The sequence below is a fragment of the Mya arenaria genome, chromosome 16, assembly GCF_026914265.1.
Source record: "Mya arenaria isolate MELC-2E11 chromosome 16, ASM2691426v1".
Taxonomy (NCBI): Eukaryota; Metazoa; Mollusca; class Bivalvia; order Myida; family Myidae; genus Mya; species Mya arenaria.
In genome coordinates, this window is record NC_069137.1 from 37,489,668 (window position 1) to 37,509,911 (window position 20,244).

At 34.8% G+C, this 20,244-nt stretch overlaps 2 protein-coding genes across 3 annotated transcripts; one reads left to right on the forward strand and one right to left on the reverse strand.

Annotated features, from left to right (window-relative positions):
- Window positions 1-212: 212 nt before the first annotated feature.
- On the reverse strand, window positions 213-1,110 carry LOC128221604 (uncharacterized). The gene is made up of 2 exons (XM_052930210.1): window positions 922-1,110; window positions 213-731 (listed from the first exon to the last, which is right to left on the reverse strand). Exons 1-2 carry the CDS (start codon window positions 1,108-1,110, stop codon window positions 213-215), a joined length of 708 nt encoding a protein of 235 aa, XP_052786170.1.
- A 308-nt stretch (window positions 1,111-1,418) lies between these two features.
- LOC128222354 (solute carrier family 46 member 3-like) lies at window positions 1,419-20,176 on the forward strand. Of its 2 annotated transcripts, XM_052931331.1 has the most exons (7): window positions 1,419-1,503; window positions 7,631-9,692; window positions 10,203-10,704; window positions 11,036-11,133; window positions 12,879-12,962; window positions 14,082-14,238; window positions 15,146-20,176. In XM_052931331.1, exons 2-7 carry the CDS (start codon window positions 9,596-9,598, stop codon window positions 15,225-15,227), a joined length of 1,020 nt encoding a protein of 339 aa, XP_052787291.1. In that variant the 5' UTR covers window positions 1,419-1,503; window positions 7,631-9,595; the 3' UTR covers window positions 15,228-20,176. The 2 variants fall into 2 exon arrangements, with proteins under 2 accessions (XP_052787291.1, XP_052787290.1); XM_052931330.1 differs by having other exon boundaries at window positions 7,631-10,704.
- The last annotated feature ends 68 nt before the right edge of the window (window positions 20,177-20,244 follow it).

The window sequence follows — 20,244 nt, forward strand, 5'->3', positions numbered from 1 at the left end:
TCCAATAGAATGACATCTACTTGCTTCCCTTTAGCAGTGTTTGAGGCGATTTCTTGGATTGTGGTAAGGAGCTGTGTGTCACAGGAGCGTCGCTTACGGAAACCGTGCTGGTTGTCGCTCAGAATGTTGTGCTCGTCAAAGTGCTGCATGACATTGCTGTGCACTATGTGCTCCAAGATTTTGCACGTTATGGACGTCAAGGACACTGGTCTTTAGTTAGATGCTTGGTGTCGGTCGCCCTTCTTGAAAAGTGGGACTACCGAGGCATTCCGCCAGTCTTGAGGTACTTCACCTAGGTTGAGCGAAAGCTGGAACAGCTTTGCTAAGGCAGGGGCTAATTCTGTAGCAGCTGCTTTCAGGATGATGGCTGGAAGCTCATCAGGACCAGTGGCTTTCTTGGTCTTGAGGTTCATCAGCAGCTTGTGTACACCCTTCCAGTCAACTGAAATGTTCGGCATAGATGGTAGGCCGCTTTGTCCCATGTCTGGAATGTTGGTGGTATTTTCGCGGGTGAATGCAGAGACAAACTGATCGTTAAGAATGTTAGCTCTGGCTGCATTGCCGCTCTGGAGGAAACCATCCTTGTTTTTTAAAGGTGCAACACCAGTACTCTCCTGTCCCTTGCTTTTGACTAAGGCCCAAAACTTCTTGGAGTTGTCCTTGAAGTCGTGACTGACTGTGTCCACAAGGAATCTCTTGTTGGCCTTGCGTATCTGGTATTGCACTCCTTTCTGCAATATTTTGTACCTATCTAAGTCCCGTTTCTGGTTTGATCTTCTCGCTTTAATTATATGCTCTCTGCTTTTTTATAATTGTTCTTTTAATTTCGGTGTTCATCCATGGGTTGGTGTGTCGTGATGTTGTCATTTTGGAAGGAACCCGTTTTTCAATGGTTGTATGTATGGTGTTCTTTAATCTTGCCCAGGAATCTTCAATGGAGGAATCGTTCATGTTTATTATGTTTGATAAGTCTGATAAATCGTCCTTAATGCCTTGGAGGTCAGCTTTCTTCAATAAAAAGATCTTCCTTCTTGGTGGCTTGGGACGACTAGCACTGATGGTAGTATCAAAAAGAACAATATCGTGGTCACTGTTGCCAATGGAGGGCATGGGTTTGCATCGTTGTTTGAAGCTGGGGTGTGTTGTGAGTATGATATCCAGTGTGTTATGTTTTATCGTGGGAAAGTCTACGATTTGCACAAAGCTGTTGTCTAATTGACCAAGCATACACGTACACCAGGTGTAAGTTATTTTTTACTTTGAGTTTTGTAGACTTATAACTAACCTACCTTGGTCTAGGAAGGGAAAATAATATTTAAAGTTTGGTGGCCTTTCATTTGTGAAAAACGATTTTTATTGGTCAGCAATGAATTAAAGTATCCGGTTACCGGGTTATAGAAAAGTATGGTTCCTTGGGCATTGGTTCCTGGTTTTTATCAGGAAGTGAAACCTGCAAAATGTAAACAAACAGAATGATGTTGCATATGAAAGAAACAAACTAAGGTATGTGTTGATTTTGTTGAATCATATTTTGGTTGAACAGCAAATTACGTGGAAACTACGATATTTACATGAAATATGTAAGCATGTTCTGGGCACAGACTTCTGAATCATTTGTTAAACTTAGTTATTATATAGACTGTTAAACGAAAAACATGTACACAGTATGTGACGATGTGCCATTTTGTCAAACGTTACCAACACATTGATTGTATTCTCTCTAGTTAAGTTAAGGTTTAACACTACGGACACTATGGGCTATTTAGGATTATGCAGATTGATGACAGAGAGCATATTAACCCCTTCACCCCTACTCCAAATAATTGTACGTTGACAGATTTTTTTACGATTTTTAATATATGGCAAATCCTTCACGTACAAATTGTTTTATACGAAAAGTGTGTAGTTATTCTGATCGGGATTCCGGATTAAAGCATATTGCTTCTATAAAATATCATAAAAACGAGAAATAATACCAGATAATGTAATTTTTATATCAGTTCCGTACACAAAAAATAAATATCCAACGAATAATAGTGATACACATGAAGGGCACCTGCAAAGCTGCAGTTCACAATTTTACAACAATCGGAACATTTCGGCCATGGCCAAGTCGTTACAATTGTATTTACGGGGTCTATCTCGAAGCTTATCAGAGGTGGCGGAATAATTACAATTGGGCCGAGTTGTTCCGCTTGGCATAATTGTTGTCTGTGTCAGTCAACTTTTGTATTATTGGAAAGGTAAATAATGTGTTTTAATGCATTCAATGCTTGTTTTGTGCCAAATAGCTTTGCACTTACATGGTAAAATATTAATATAAACCTTTATTATCCATTTCAACCATAAAATACTTCACTTAATACAATTTCAATATTTTTCAAACCCCCCTATTTTTTGCACAAACCCGTTTAGACGTTAGGGATTGGAAGAATCCCGTATAACACGTCTATTATTTTAGACTTCTACTTCACCCCCTACTATAGTCCACCTAAATGGCTGTCAATCAGCATTTTGATGGGTTTTTTTTTACTATGGCAGACTCGAGACACAGTTACTGGGATACAAAAGCAATGTCAAAATAATAGAAGAGTTTCCTAATCGCTCATTATTGCAGCAACCCCTTACCCCCTTCAGTTTTTATTTCAAATTCCTTATTCAGGTTTTTCTGTATGACAAAAACTTTGACCTATCAAAATTTCATTACACAACTGCGTATTTGCATACAGTTATCTATGCACCTGCACAATATTTTCTGTACAATGACTGTAAAGGCATTTCATGCGAAATAAAAGTTTTTTTATATATATATAATAATATATATATATATATATATATAAAATTGCCCCAATACAAACTGACTGCGTGACAAAATGTCTTTAAGACGTTGGTTGAAGTGATTTAACGTCTCCCTTATTTGCTACTGTAAATCTTCATTTTATTATTGGATAAAGGGGCTATTTCATGTTTTGTTAAAATGCAATTTCTATGGATTTTTTTAATACCAAAGGCAAATAAATAAAATCATTACAGTGTTAAAAGTAAAACTAAGATACTGACAGCTAGAATTCTTCAACAAATGATTTTGAACAATGTTAGTAATGCGATTCAGCAAAATGCTGTAGCATGATTGGTTGATATACATTATCAAGTGATGCTACCAATGTATTCAATAAAGGTTAAAATATCTGTCAGCTTATGTACTTATCCTTTTGTGTGAGTGGATATGGTAACAGTTTTCTGGAAAAAAAAAAATACCAGCGTGAGTTTGCTCCCCACTACTACTAGTCTACAACCGGGTTGTATTTTATACTTTATTTTATCTTCTCTTTCAGTATCAAAGAGATGTATAATTTAAAATATAAATACTTGTTTTTTAGATGCATTTATGGAAAAACTCATTTTTGGTGCCAAAACATGAGCGAGTCCCTTTAAAGCATCATAATAATTTATAAAGAATATAAAACATTTTCTTCCTTTGCTCTTCTTGTGATTGGTTTGGGTGCTTTTTCCTTAAATTTAAATAAGGCCAATATAAATTAATTGCTAGATTTTTATCCAAAATTTTATGTATTACAGTAAATGGGGGTGGGGGGGGGGGGGGCTTATTTTCTTTTTCTTTGATAACTTACTATTTCATCATTGAATATGTGTTCATGCTCTTTCTTATTGCATGGGAGATCATATACATGTTTCTCTAGATGAGCCACAAACACCATTGTAACAATTCTCCATTTTTACAGGTGAATGTTTACATTGACACTGGCTGGTATGAATATAAGTACGAATATAAGCCATTCTTGGACAGTACCAGGCCGATACGCAAATACAGGGCCAATTTCAATATTTTTATTGAACTAAAATTTAAGGAGCGGCTGGAAATATTTTAGGGTGCAGGCGGGGATGAAAATCTAGCAGTCAATTTATAGTCGCCTAACAACATTATAAAGGATTTATTGATTCAAAGTTTTGGAAAAAAAAGTATAATTTTGAGCAATGACAAGACATATGACTTAGGTTGTTTAATTTAATTGTGTTATGAGGTTTTGCCTTTCTATCCTCAGGCTTAAATTTTATTGTCAGTGATGTGGTTGTGCGCAAACAAACCAGTTTATAATCTATTATAGTATAATTTTCCTTGAATGTTTTAAGCCGGTATTGCCCTTAGCATTGAATAATATCAATCTTACAGATGTTATCTTCATTGTACATTTGTGTATGTGGATTTTCATGTTCATGCTTGTTTCGTTGTGTATGTGGTACTGTTGTGACCTGGTATTGCATGTTTCGTTGTGTATGTGGTACTGTTGTGACCTGGTATTGCATGTTTCGTTGTGTATGTGGTACTGTTGTGACCTGGTATTGCATGTTTCGTTGTGTATGTGGTACTGTTGTGACCTGGTATTGCATAATATTATATAATAAAATTATTATTATATAGCGCCACATACTGTTACATGTATACTGACTGGTTTATGAAGCTAGCTTTTTAATCAATTTGATGGTCAGCCAGCAAAGCATTAGAGGCCATGCATTTGATCTCCTCCAAATGCATAAAGCATATTTGTGCTGTATATGTTACAATACACTCAGCAACTAAAATAATTAAATAACTTCCTTGGTACCATAATATGAAGCAAAATCCAATTCCAAATTAGAGGTGTTACCAGTTCTTGCATATCTATTGGTTTTTCTACCGGCTCGCTATAGAGCTGTCTCTTATATAGTGACAATTGAGATGTCTTGGGCTTAATATTCACCAGATGCATAATGTATACGTGTACAATCTTTTTGGTGTCTTGTGTATGATCATTTATTTATAACTTGACATTCATCATGGTCGGTTCTTAGCTGCTTCGTTTGTTCCTGTAGTTTCCTGTGTAACCACACCCTTGATTCCCCATTGCATACTGTGTATTCCTTTATTTTGAGCCCCAATCATACGTAACATATAATTCTAAAAAATTGTATGAGACTGCATAGCAAATTATGCGCATTCCACATTCTTGATTTCCCAGTATTCCTCAAAAAGCAGGTGAAATTTTGAACAAAAATGCTCAAACTCCCTAGAATTCTGAAGAAAAGTCAATTCCCCTGGAATGGTCTTAAGAAATATGGCATGTACATGTATGTACTGAGTGACTCCAAGCCCATTTAATCATTTGTGTGACAAGTTAAAACAAGAGCTTTATGCGAATGAGTTTAATACTTTTTACAAGAAGGCCCTCGAGTGATACTTCTGTGAATCTGCAGGAGCAATGTTATTTCCCGCCAAAACTGAAATTAAAATATATCGTATAAATGCAAGCTGAACATTATACTTTAGATTGAGTTTGGATTGGGTGTTTGTAGACTTTAATCTAAATTATCAAATGCATCGTAAAAAGGCAAGTTTTACATTAGATTTTAGACTGAGTTTGGATTGGGTGTTTGTAGACTTTAATCTAAATTATCAAATGCATCGTAAAAAGGCAAGTTTTACATTAGATTTTAGATTGAGTTTGGATTGGGTGTTTGTAGACTTTAATCTAAATTATCAAATGCATCGTAAAAAGGCAAGTTTTACATTAGATTTTAGATTGAGTTTGGATTGGGTGTTTGTAGACTTTAATCTAAATTATCAAATGCATCGTAAAAAGGCAAGTTTTACATTAGATTTTAGATTGAGTTTGGATTGGGTGTTTGTAGACTTTGATCTAACTTGTCAAATGCATCGTAAAAAGGCAAGTTTTACATTAGATTTTAGATTAAGTTTGAATGTAATGTTTGTAGATATTAGTCTTACCTGTCTTGACTGAATTTTCGTTGTTTATTCTAGGTATATAGCTATCAAACTATGTACCTGACTATGCATTTTGATTTAGATAAGCATTAATGAGCAGGTACATTGCTTAAAGTGACCCTCTTATTCAAAATCAGTTCATACACATGCATATCAAAAACATAAATTTTGACTGATAATCTAAATAATGCATTTATGAAAAATATTAATTACTGATAACAAGATTGTAACCGTGTATACAATAGCATAAAACGCAAAATTATTATATGATTGGTGAATGCTCAAAGATTTACTGTGATCCACTTTCGTCTCATAAGGTAGAAAAACTGTGTTTTCTGCACCTTTTTTCCAAATTAAGCTCCGTATCATTCATAAGAACCATTGTTTTCGACATGTATTCATCCTTTTTTGGTGTATTTAAACATTTGTATTAATTGTGTTAAAGCTAATTTGAGAGTAAGAGGGCACCTTTAAGCATTAATGAGCAGACCTGTATCACCGAGATCGTTCATCGGGCACTTTCAGAGCTCGTGACTCATTCGGAGCTCCTCGGCCATTATTTTCAAAAACAACCTCGGATGTATTTGGACGGTTTACATACTTAAAAAGTGGTACGTTTAAGTCCGCTGCAAATAGATCGCGTAGTAATCTTATTTAGTAGTTAAAATTTATGACTTAACTCTTGGGAATCGTAATTATGTTTGCAATAATACACTTCACTGGCAATCAATTTAAACTGAGAGCAATGAATACAACTCTTAAACACTACATTTAATTAATGCTTTATTCAAAAAGAATACGGACTACTTCAACAGATGTTCCGGCATACATCCGAGGTTGTTTTTGAAAAATTGGCCGAGGAGTTCCGAATGCTCGTGACTGTCACTAGAAGTTTGCAACACGAAATTATTTAGAATGTAGGGCAGTATCTTTGTGTATGCAACATATATTTTAACATGTTCAAATATGTTCTTAAGGATGACCCGATGTTGGTGTGTTTGTTATTTGTAATACCTATCCAGCGGGGTTTTCATAAGTTACAATAATGAGCGTAAAGGGATATTTTTTAACATTACATTGGGACATTCATTATGTTCCCGTAGCGTAGAGTCGCCAAAACAAAAACAAAATCATCAAAGACTCTGAAGCGGCTGCTTGTGTGGACTAGGTTTTCGTATACATGCGTATGGTACATTTTTGACAGTTCATGTTATTATGGAAAACAAAACTTTCGATATTCAGTCAGACCGATTTACGGTAGAATGACAGTTTTCTGGATATACATGTACATTGAACTAGAATTTCTGTTACATTATATAGCGATCATTTAGGTCACTTCCAGTTTTCTGGATAAACATGCACATTTAACTAAATTTTGAGTTACATTGTACATCGATCATTTACTTAACTTTGAGTTATTTAGATTGACATGTACTGATCATGTAATTCAATTCAAGTTTTTTTACAAAAAAAATCGGATATGTATTGAACTTTGTATTCATTAAATTTGATTTTCCACCAAAGCAAATTTACGACGAATTTTAAACTCACGATTTTAGACATGAGTTATAAAATGGGACCTCTGATGATAAGCATAGGGTTATAATTTAGAACATTACATCTGGAACGTATATACATGTACTCTATTTATTACCACTTGACCTTACATAATATGAATTATATATACTTGTTTAACTGTTCACTCAAAGACGAGACGGTAAAACGTTATTGCATTTATTGCATTTGATTACTTTCGATATATCATGTTTAAGGCACTGGTATGATGATACTATGTATTGCTGTATTGTTTTACAACCTATAAAACAAGAATCTTGTGTCTACTTTCAGATGTGCCGTTTTATTGTTTGACAGGAGAGTAAAGGACAGTAGATCTTTACCTGATATGTCTAATGGATCTCAAAATATGACTCAAGATTCGTGATATTTGCTCTGAAAGGATCGCCCTTGGATTTTAATTGAAAGACCATTATTATATACATATACTAGTTATATACAGTTATGACCACTGGCACAAGGATATGAAGTAAACTAGAAAATCTGAAATATGGACAGTCAACAAACTGGATATTTTTGATACGAAAGACCTGCATACGCTTCATAAACATTTTGAAGAGATCAACGGATAGGCAGACATAATTGTGGTAAATGTTTTAATAAAAGTTTCTTGACAAAACATGATATGCATCAGAAAAAAGATAATATGGTCACAATGATACAGGACATACTACAAGGAAAAAAATCTTAGCATTGTTCAGTGAAAGTTTTACAGGAAACAGTGGAGTAGTTTGTTTTTTGAAAGAAAATTATCAAGTCGCATGATGCTACCTATTGCTTATACAGTGAAGCTTAAGAAATATAAACTTCAAAGAACGCTGTTGTAAGTAGAGGTTCGTGCTATGGAACTGTAGAAAAGAACGGACAGAGATGTATTTATAGTTGTGCTTAACCTCAACAACAAATAATTTACAACTGTGAATTTATGCATATGAAAAAATCTGAAGAAAAAACGACCAAAGGAAACTGCAGATGATAGTAAAGTATTAAATGAAATGATTTGAATACACATTGACAAAACGCTCATCCTTAACAACGAATGAATTATTACAAACGTGCATGTGACTGAGTATAAGTAGAACGCTCTTAAAAAGGAAAGATTAAAGAAAGATTGCAGCTGTCTATGTTATCCACATCATTGTCATGAACTTTTAAATGCGTTTGTGTATGGCTATATTGAATACTAATTTGAATATGATTACATGGACATGATTTTGATTTGAGCTTTGGACGGAAAACGAAAGTGAAAAACCAGGTTTTTTGGAATGCCTTAACATTCAAATGACGTCACAGGTCACATGTCCGAAAATCTCAACCGCGGAACTTGCAAAAAGTTTCAGTTAGATTGGATTTGAATACATGCACAAGTTACTTGCAAACACGATTTCAAAATAAAACCGAACCATGAAGACAAATTGGGTACTAACTTATAACTAAAATACACAGAACTTTGACAATTTTTATTGGTTATGATAACTGTTAGTAAAAAAAACATGAACAAGAAATGAAACTCCTTCTATCAATAAGTACAATAAAGTTATAAAAACACTGAATACTTTAAAACGGAAGACATTAAGTGTTACACAATGAAAAAAAACTTTAAGCTCACTCTGAACGTTTAAGTATCCTTATACATGTGAACACATCCCGGTTTAATAATGTTAAACCCTACAAACTACCCGAAACTAAGGAAATTAATTCTGCACTCGTGCACATAATGAGCTATTCTGAATGCTGTATTATGACTCAATGCTCAATTATGACTTGATGGCCTTCGTTCCATTCGTGTCGTCTACTTGTGATATAACGTAGTGTCTTAAAGGTTTTCTTGAATTTGAAGTGTTTTAAAAGTGGATTGAACTGCATTTAGAATATCAGTTGTTGTGAGAAAATGAAATGGAGATTGAGGTAGTGAATACTATTTGTTTAAACATTGAACATTGAATTGAATGAAATAATATTGTTTAAGTAAATGGAGTCACTGAATTGATTGTAACATTAAATGCTTGGATGTACCAGATATTGTTCCAGTGTTATAGATGTCTTTTAATAGACACCTGTTATCGGACTTTTGAAAATTGAGACCGTTTAATGAAAATATCACAAGGAAACTGTTAAGATACACGGTAAAAGGCACTTGCTAAAACCATTTGGATAAATCAGAATAATAATTAGTAGACTTCGGAATAGAGCGAAATTAATGGTTGATTGAATTAGTATTTCTTAGCTTATACAAATATGGAATTAGAAAAAGAGGGCGAACCTTTTGGTTCAGAGAATGAGAGCACACCGCTTCTTCCTGAAAACAGAGATGAAACTGCAACAGAAGTTCCAAGTAATGTAGAGTTAGGCTTTACCCTGCGTCGATGTATGCTTTTGCCTGTTATCTTGTGTTATTTCCTAGAAGGAGGCATGTTCATGTTTCTGTTGCCGCAGTATACGCAGCACGTTTTTAAAGAGAAGTACACAAGACACGACCAATTCAGTTTGAACACAACTTACAACGCATGCGCGAATGTCAACCAATCGGATCCCGAATACCAGATATACTTGAAAATCCAAAGAGAAACTGCAAAATGGACGATATATTACGCAATCGCTTCACTTGTGCCTACGATTGTGGGAAACATCGTTTGGGCGTCATTGTCTGACATTCTTGGACGAAAGTTTGTCCTATACTTGACAATAGCTGGCGCAATCGTGAGCATTGGATCTTTTGCACTAGTAGCAAATTATAAATTGAGTTTATACTATATAATAATCGGTAAAGTTCTCGACGGCTTAACGGGATCATATACTGCTTTTCTTGCAATGATGTTCACTTATACTTGTGATATAACTGTAGCCGGCAAATCTAGAACAATTGCAATCGTGTTCATGGAACTATTACTCGGACTAACCGTAACATTAGCGTCCATGTATACAGGTTATTTTATTGAAGCGGCGGGATTTTTCTGGCCTTCATTTATGGCAACATGCTTACTTGCAGCTGCATTTCTGATTCTTGTAATTTTCGTCCCAGAAACTAGTGGTATTCAGCACCAAAGAGGTTCACAAACAGAACAATTGACAGCTTCAGCAAGGGTAAAACGTGCAATGCTTAGCACCATAGAAGCCTTCAAGTTTTATTTCACGAACGATTCCAAAGTAAGACGACTGAAGTACATCTTATTGATCCTTGGATTTTTGTTTTTGACCATCCCATACCTCAACCGAGGAAGTATGGAGATTTTGTACCAGTTGGGAAAACCATTTTGTTGGTCTTCCAGGAAGATTGGATGGTTTGCTTCCCTGAAAATCTCTATAGCTTCTGTGTTTGGAGTTGCGGGCACATATCTTTTACAGAGGTGCTTAACATTTATTTTTAAGTGTTTTATTTGTTAAGGTTTTATTCTGCTATTCAGAATTGTTACAAATATCTACACTTTCCGGTAAAAAAACCCCAATGAAAACATCGTTAAAATTAGTATTCACTGTAATCCAGACATTTGCTATTACTATCACAGTTTGGTTTTACGTATTTAATTTTGAAAGTTAAACTTACTGACATTCAAAGAAATGTACATCTTTAGTTCTCTTTAAACATCTGTATATCTAATAATGTATTTCCCAACATGCTTTTCTTCATACACGGGTCAAATGCAACAGTTGTTGTTCAATATGTTTTTGTTAATACAGATGTATGAAAGATGACATTATTGCCATGCTGGGAACGGCCATCGGGATTGCGTCTTATGTTGTGGAGGGTTTCGCACATGGTTCCATCATCTGGTTAGGTGAGTCCTGTAACATTCTCTCTGTAAATATTTGTCTTTTGCAGAAACTACAAGGCTTCAAATTTAGCTGTGTTGAGCGTTTGTTATACCTTGTGTCCATGGACAGTGTTTCATAAGCCTTATGCACCTAAACAATGTCAGCAAGGCCATGTGTCTCTATATGCGTACTCCTACAGTGTCTGTTGGGCAGTGTGCTTCTATACAGTGTCTCTATATGCGTACTCCTACAGTGTCTGTTAGGCAGCGTGCTTCTATACTGTGTCTCTATATGCGTACTCCTACAGTGTCTGTTAGGCAGGGTGCTTCTATACTGTGTCTCTATATGCGTACTCCTACAGTGTCTGTTAGGCAGCGTGCTTCTATACTGTGTCTCTATATGCGTACTCCTACAGTGTCTGTTAGGCAGTGTGCTTCTATACTGTGTCTCTATATGCGTACTCCTACAGTGTCTGTTAGGCAGTGTGCTTCTATACAGCGTCTCTATATGCGTACTCCTAAAGTGTCTGTTAGGCAGTGTGCTTCTATACTGTGTCTCTATATGCGTACTCCTACAGTGTCTGTTAGGCAGTGTGCTTCTATACTGTGTCTCTATATGCGTACTCCTACAGTGTCTGTTAGGCAGCGTGCTTCTATACTGTGTCTCTATATGCGTACTCCTACAGCGTCTGTTAGGCAGCGTGCTTCTATACTGTGTCTCTATATGCGTACTCCTACAGCGTCTGTTAGGCAGCGTGCTTCTTTACTGTGTCTCTATATGCGTACTCCTACAATGTCTGTTAAGCATGTGCTTCTATACAGTGTCTCTATATGCGTACTTCTACAGTGTCTGTTAGGCATGTGCTTCTATACTGTGTCTCTATATGCGTACTTCTACAGTGTCTGTTAGGCAGCGTGCTTCTATACAGTGTCTCTATATGCGTACTCCTACAGTGTCTGTTAGGCAGTGTGCTTCTATATTGTGTCTCTATATGCGTACTTCTACAGTGTCTGTTAGGCAGTGTGCTTCTATACAGTGTCTCTATATGCGTACTCCTACAGTGTCTGTTAGGCAGCGTGCTTCTATACAGTGTCTGTTAGGCAGTGTGCTTCTATACTGTGTCTCTATATGCGTACTCCTACAGTGTCTGTTAGGCAGCGTGCTTCTATACTGTGTCTCTATATGCGTACTCCTACAGTGTCTGTTAGGCAGTGTGCTTCTATACAGTGTCTCTATATGCGTACTCCTACAGTGTCTGTTAGGCAGCGTGCTTCTATACTGTGTCCCTATATGCGTACTCCTACAGCGTCTGTTAGGCAGCGTGCTTCTATACAGTGTCTCTATATGCGTACTCCTACAGTGTCTGTTAGGCAGCGTGCTTCTATACTGTGTCCCTATATGCGTACTCCTACAGTGTCTGTTAGACAGCGTGCTTCTATACAGTGTCTGTTAGGCAGTGTGCTTCTATACAGTGTCTGTTAGGCAGTGTGCTTCTATACAGTGTCTGTTAGGCAGCGTGCTTCTATACAGTGTCTGTTAGGCAGCGTGTTCGATACAGTGTCTCTTAGGCAGTGTGCTTCTGTACAGTGTCTGAAAGGAATTGTACCTATATACAGTGTCAGTCTGTCTTTATACAGTGTATGTACGTATTTTCATCAGTGTGTGTATCGGCAAACGCTGTCTGTTCATTTTCAAACGTTTATAGATTATTATGGAATTTAATGATTCCTCATTTCTTAATAAATTACATTTACCTTGAACATAACAGTTCCCGTCCTCAGTGCCCCTACCGGACTTCCAATCCCGATGATTCGCAGTCTGATGTCGGCTTTGACACCTGCTGACAAACAAGGTAAGTGGAATGTGATCGACCCATACTTCTTAAATACTTTACATGCAATTGTTTTCCCTAATGAAGAAGCGGGTGACATTCATGTATTTCTATTTGTTGAAAATACTTCCTTGATTTCGTTGAAAATACTTCCTTGATTTCGTTGAAAATACTTCCTTGATTTCGTTAAAAATACTTCCTTGATTTTATGGCGCTCTTTGTTGCATGGAGTTGAGTTACCTGGAGGGAAAAAAACCTTGCGATTTATGTATTTTTTTTTGTTTGCTATTAAAGTTTTATATGCACATACATTGGGTACTTGTACGAAAGTGTAAACGTGTATGACTTGTTCTATCATATGAGTTATGTGCAATGTGTAAGCAGCCGGCTTTCGGTTAATCAATCCTTTCTATGTGTAAGTAACTATTCTAAACGACAAAATAAAGTTATTGTCAACAACGACACATTCAATCATTGAGGGTTTTTTCACAAGTTCTGACACTGGTTCATACTTACGAATTACAATTTTACGGAACAAATAACAATTTTACTGAACAAATAACAATTTTTAGACTGGTTCCTATTTACGAATAACAATTTTACTGAACAAATAACATTTTTAGACTGGTTCCTATTAACGAATAACAATTTTACTGAACAAATATTTTTTTAGACTGGTTCCTCTTAACGAATAACAATTTTACTGAGGAATTATCATTGTTTTCACCGGTTCTTACTACGCGCGAGATTGCGTCATTGCGGTAAATCCCGGGGATATTTTCCGTGGTATCCAACGCGGTTGCTACGCATACCACCACGTTTATCTCCTGCTACCGTGTAAGACTTCCGAACAGCTACCTTGATTTCCTTTAATAAACTCCTCGCAACGCCGCGTAAAGCGTTGACTCCACGATGCGGGGGAACGCGTGTCATATTATTGTAATGAACGGCGTGCGATATGCTTATATCGTGGGTATTGTAAAAAAAATAGAGTTTTAATCAGGTAACGTCCTCGGACAGGAAATACCACGGCGCATAGCTAAAACCTGCTAAGAGCGTGGTTGGTAGTGTACTTACGAATTACAATTGTTTACACTGGTTCTTCCTTACGAATTACAATTCTATACAATTCATTTACAGGTGCGTTGTTTGCCAGTATCGGTGCAGTGGAGACCTTATGTGCTCTGATAGGATCCGTGAGCAACAACGCCATCTACTCAGCCACTCTGACGATTATGAATGGTTTTGTGTTCGAAATCATGGCTGCCTTTACCCTTATAGGTGTTATTTTTCTTGTGTAAGTAGTATCAGCGGAGGTTTCAATCTTTAATTGTGTGTGTTTTATGAATTGATTTATGTTCTAGTTAATTGTTCCTTGACGATGATCATTATCGTAGTCATTTTTTAAGGAAAATGGCACGCAGCCAGATATTAGTTAGGACCTATATGCCATAAGTAAACGTTTGATATGGGTATAGCTTCTCTTCAGCGACGTTGGCCATATTGTGTTCGAGATAATGACTGCTTTGACCTTGATTTGAGTCTTTATTCTTAAGTTGAACCTGACATGGCAAACATAGGAATACATGTATATACAGTCAGGATTCGATTAGTTCAAAGTATTTGAGTATATATATATGTATAAAGTTAGTGGGAAGGGGAATTTCGAGATCATGAGTTTTTTTCATGTTTTTTTTACTGAAATTGTTTTGAAATGCGGCTACCAAACCCCGATATCACAACAAGACTCGAGTCGAATTTCAACCCCAATCTTAACTCATTTCAACGCATAAGGTCTTTGTATGATTAAATTTACTCTACGCTTTTTTTAACCCCGTTTTTTACTCACATGATGTCTTGTCTGATGAATTGTTTCAGGCAATATTTAAAAAAAAACATTCTAGAGCAATAGATGTACTTGAGTTATTGCTTAGAAACAATGAGTTGTGCGCAGATTTAATTTTGCTGTACAATAATGTTTCTTTGGAATCTTTTAGTTGTGATCATTAAAGTTCAACATAATAATGCATTGTAATAAAATAAAAATGAAACAACCTCAATTGTGCGTCTTTAACACCAAATGGATTGATCTGATGTTTTGGGAATTGTTTTTATATTTATTTCATATTAGTATCATTTATTTCCACGAACAAAATTAGTTTACATACATATGTACCAATTTGTTGTTTGTTATCTTGTTTCAGAGCGTACATATTCGTAGCACGGCTTATGAAAGACACAGACTCGAGGGATGATATCACCATTACTGTTACTGCAGATCAGTGAATGGATGTGAAATATGGGGAATTATTAGTAATCACGAACATATAAGACAGCTGCATGTATGGGATGTTCTTTTAAGCTGATATACTTGGACCTGTTTCATTAAGATATCTAAGTCTTTAGCCTGCCGCTGCATCAGAGTGCTCGAGAACACCCGTATAGTTACTGGCAGAATACATTCCAAAACTGTTCTTACGGGTATCTGTATTGACCAAAACGAGTTTACGCCTGCGAATAAACGCTCTTAAGCCTTACTGTCTTATGGCCGGGTCCCGTTTCAATACAATATCTTAGTCGAAGAACGTTCGCTGCTTAAGAGTGCTCAGATACCCTCGCAAAGTCACGAGCAGAATCTATGTTATTAATGTCCTTACATACTTTTATTGAAACGCAGTTATGCCCAAGTTGGGGTTACACCTAGAAAGTTACGATCTTTAGCCTTCTAATCCTTATTTAAAAGGGGCCGTCGTGAACAATGCCGTTGTCAATCGGAGTTACGCCTAGAAAGCTACGATCTAAAGCCTTCCGATTTTTATTGAAAAGGGGCCCTGGTGAATGATGCAATTTGTAAGTCGGGGTCATGCATAGAAATTTACTGTTTAAGTCTTTCGATATTTATTGAAAATGGCCCTTGTAAATACATGTTTGTAAAAATATTAAAGCTCAATTCTTGTTTTGTCTTTGACATTAAAACTTTTTTATTTATACTAGTTTAGTTTATCTGTTGATTTAATTTGCATTATAGTTTTATTTTTACATTGTTAACCGGAGTAGTGATTTGCTTGAAATTATGATCTTATTATTTATTTCTACAAATTAGTTATTTTTTTATTAGCTCGTCTGTTTTTCGAAGAAAAAAAGTCGAGTTATTGTGATAGCCTTGGCGTCGTCGGCGTCGTCGGCGTCGTCTGCGTCTGCGTCTGCGTCGTCGTCGTCGTCCAAAAACTTTAACCTTACCTCATAACTCAGACGAGCGTTGGCACCCACTCCGCGGTGCTCTTGTTTATTTTTGTTTTTCGTGTTTTTTTTTTTGTTCAATGATTTTATTATTTAGGGACAATTAATGAATAAAATTATTCACACTCAATAGATTTTTTTAAAACTTATATTTTGACATTTTTAATATTCAGGGACCAAAATCAAACATTTGTTTCAGAGGGTTTGTATAAATACTATAATACCACATTTATTTAAATATATTTGTTCTACGGTAGACGGTCAGTTTTATGTTTTTGGTTTATATATCATATTATAGTGTTTCAAAACCGAACTCCGGTATAGAAGTAACTGTTGATCTAAATGAAATGTCTATAAAGCTGCATTCTCACAGTTTGACAAATTTGACAATTGTTTCTAAGAGTCAGCTGATTTTAGCACCAGTGCTTTCAATTCAGACATGTGTTAACTCACAATAAAACAAATCTCAATTGGTCGGAAAGCTGCCAAATAGTTCATTTTTCTTAAAGCGTTAGTTACCATTTTAATCATAAACGTCAAATTTCGAGCGTAAATATTACATTTTTATCAGCACTCTTATATCACCAGTTTTCTGACGTACACGTAAAACTTGGCCCTTTCAATGACAAAAAACAATAAAAAGTTGTCAAAACGGTCAATCTGTGACAGTGCAGCGCTAATATCTTTGTCAATATCAATAAGTTATAAAAAATACTGTTTAAAGTCATTTATATTTATGAGATCTTGCACTAATATTCATATCTAATTTTGAATTTCTTTTAACACATTATTTATATGAAAAACTGCCGTTGATGATATTTTTTATTTATTGTTTATATATTTACTTGCCTGACGTTCTCACCAAATTTATTTAAAGTCATTTGGGCTGTATTTTTGTTTCTTGCTGTTTCATGCATTATTTTTATACTGAATACATTCTGGTTTCTTTTTTGTTTCTTGCTTCTTCATTCAGTATTTTCATAATTAATGTATTCTGGGTGTTTTTGTTTCCTGCTTTTTCATTCAGTTTTTTTTTTATAATTAATGTATTCTGGGTGTTTTTGTTTCCTGCTTTTTCATTCAGTATTTTCATAATTAATGTATTCTGGGTGTTTTTGTTTCCTGCTTTTTCATTCAGTATTTTCATAATTAATGTATTCTGGGTGTTTTTGTTTCCTGCGTTTTCATCCAGTATTTTTATACTTTATGTATTCTGGTTTCTTTTTTTGTTTCTTGCTTTTTCATTCAGTATTCTTATAACTAATGTATTCTGGGTTTTTGTTTCTTGTTTTTTTTCATACAGTAATCTTATACAACAATGTTCTGCTGTCCATGTAATGATGTTGACGATATAAACCTTTTAACTCTGTTAAAACCAATCTGAATTGTTTTAAGTAAGCAATGTTGACGATATAAACCTTTTAACTCTCTGTTAAAACCCATCTGAATTGTTTTAAGTAAGCAATGTTGACGATATAAACCTTTTAACTCTGTTAAAACCAATCTGAATTGTTTTAAGTAAGCAATGTTGACGATATAAACCTTTTAACTCTCTGTTAAAACCCATCTGAATTGTTTTAAGTAAGCAATGTTGACGATATAAACCTTTTAACTCTGTTAAAACCAATCTGAATTGTTTTAAGTAAGCAATGTTGACGATATAAACCTTTTAACTCTCTGTTAAAACCCATCTGAATTGTTTTAAGTAAGCAATGTTGAACACGTATAAACCTTTTAACTCTATGTTCAAACCCATCTGAATTGTTTTAAGTAAGCAATGTTGAACACGTATAAACCTTTTAACTCTCTGTTAAAACCAATCTGAATTGTTTTAAGTAAGCAATGTTGAACACGTATAAACCTTTTAACTCTATGTTAAAACCCATCTGAATTGTTTTAAGTAAGCAATGTTGAACAGGTATAAACCTTTTAACTCTCTGTTAAAACCAATCTGAATTGTTTTAAGTAAGCAATGTTGAACAGGTATAAACCTTTTAACTCTATGTTCAAACCCATCTGAATTGTTTTAAGTAAGCAATGTTGAACACGTATAAATCTTTTAACTCTATGTTCAAACCCATCTGAATTGTTTTAAGTAAGCAATGTTAAACACGTATAAACCTTTTAACTTTATATTCAAACCAATCTGAGTTGTTTTGAGCAATGCAATGTTGAACAGGTATAAACCTTTAACTTTATGTTAAATCCCATCTGAATTGTTTTAAGTAAGCAATGTTAAACACTTATACACCTTTTAACTTTATAATGCAAGTCAATCTGAGTTGTTTTTAGCAATGCAATGTTGAACAGTATAAACCTTGTAAACTTTATATTCAAACTAATCTGAGTTGTTCTGAGCTATGCAATGTTGAAAACGTATAAACCTTTTAATGTTATATTCAAACCGATCTGAGTTGGTCTGAGATGTGCAATGTTTAACACGTATACAACTTTGTTAACTTAATATTAAAACCAATCGGATCTTAATTATGCAATTTTGAACAGGTATAAACCATGTTGACTTTTTTTGAAACCAATCTGAGTTGTTCTGAGGTATGCGATATAGAATACGTCTAAACCTTGTTAACTATGATTAAACCAATTTCATTTGTTTTGAGCTATGCGATATAGAACACGTCTAAACCTTGTTAACTATGATTAAACCAATTTTATTTGTTTTGAGCTATGCGATATAGAACACGTCTAAACCTTGTTAACTATGATTAAACCAATTTCATTTGTTTTGAGCTATGCGATATAGAACACGTCTTAACCTTGTTAACTATGATTAAACCAATTTCAGTTGATTCGAGCAATTTATGTTCAACACGTCTAAACCTTGTAAACTATGATTAAACCAATAACTATGATTAAACCAATTTCAGTTGTTTTGAGCTATTAATGTTCATCACATATAAACCTTCTTTACTATATATTAAAACCAATCTGATCTGTATTATGCAATTTTGAACACGTATAACCATGTTAACTTTATGTTTGAACCAATCAAAAAAAATTCACTTTTGCAACGACTGGTTATGAAGCTTATTGTCGTAAATTTTGTTTTGCTTTTAAAGTTGCGTGCTTAAAAATAGTGGTTGTATTTGTATGTTGTATATAGATGATAATTAGCAACAGAATATTGAGGGCTCAGCGAAAAACAGTCATAACTCTCGTTAACAGCTCAATGGAAGGGGATATAATTGCCATATAAATTTGGAGATTTGCGCCCTTTTTGAGCTAAGGCCTCGAATTTTGTTAAAGAACTGGTTATTTATCCCTCTGTATTTAGATTTTCAGGGTGCTGGATATTGTTGTAATTATAACTATACATCGATTTCATAGTCAGAGCTTGGGTCATCATTGTTTACTAAGACGTGTTCATACATAGATAAAAATAATCGGGTATAGACCTTCATCAGCAATTTATGAAACACTTTTACTCTGTCCATCTTGGCGCAGCCGATTTGAACGTAAAGTGTACAGAGATGTGTACAAAAAATGTTCCCCGATCGTGACGTCAATGACATCGACGTCATGTACAACGTCAAATGAATAGACTAGCTATTTCGCAAATTGTTGATGAAGGCATATGCACGAACTATTCATCACATATATTCAAATGGCATTGTGATAATCCGTCACTTTCCTATGGAGAGAAAACAATAAACATTTACAATTTTAAAAAGATTTGAAATTCTGTATGTAAAACAGCCTACATTTTTGTCCATTTTGTTTGATATTTAAGTTATAAAGAATATAATTTGTATTTTTTGCACAAAGAGGGCTGCAAATTACAGGAATTTATGTTTACTTTATTTATTTTAACATTTTTCGATTATACTGTTTATCCATTTCTTGTTATGTTTTTTAATGTTATATTAAGATATATGCAATTCCGTTCTTTTGTATGATTCATTGTATTTTAGTAAAATTTGAGGCATTCAATGCATTTTATAATTTGATCTGATGAAAAATAAATGACTGACCTGCAATGCTTTCCATGTTTTGATTGATTCATAGTGATTTTATTTAGCTCGATAGTGCAGATTGCAGTAAGTTG

Bases quoted from the DNA above. Each gene is read 5' to 3' on its own strand.
- LOC128221604 (XM_052930210.1), bottom strand. From the start codon at position 1,110: ATGCCCTCCATTGGCAACAGTGACCACGATATTGTTCTTTTTGATACT. The intron at 732-921 runs GCAAGATTAAAG...AAAATATTGCAG, and splicing joins CCTCCATTGAAGATTCCTGG to AAAGGAGTGCAATACCAGAT.
- LOC128222354 (XM_052931330.1), top strand. From the start codon at position 9,596: ATGGAATTAGAAAAAGAGGGCGAACCTTTTGGTTCAGAGAATGAGAGC. The intron at 10,705-11,035 runs GTGCTTAACATT...TTGTTAATACAG, and splicing joins GGCACATATCTTTTACAGAG to ATGTATGAAAGATGACATTA. The intron at 12,963-14,081 runs GTAAGTGGAATG...ATTCATTTACAG, and splicing joins GACACCTGCTGACAAACAAG to GTGCGTTGTTTGCCAGTATC.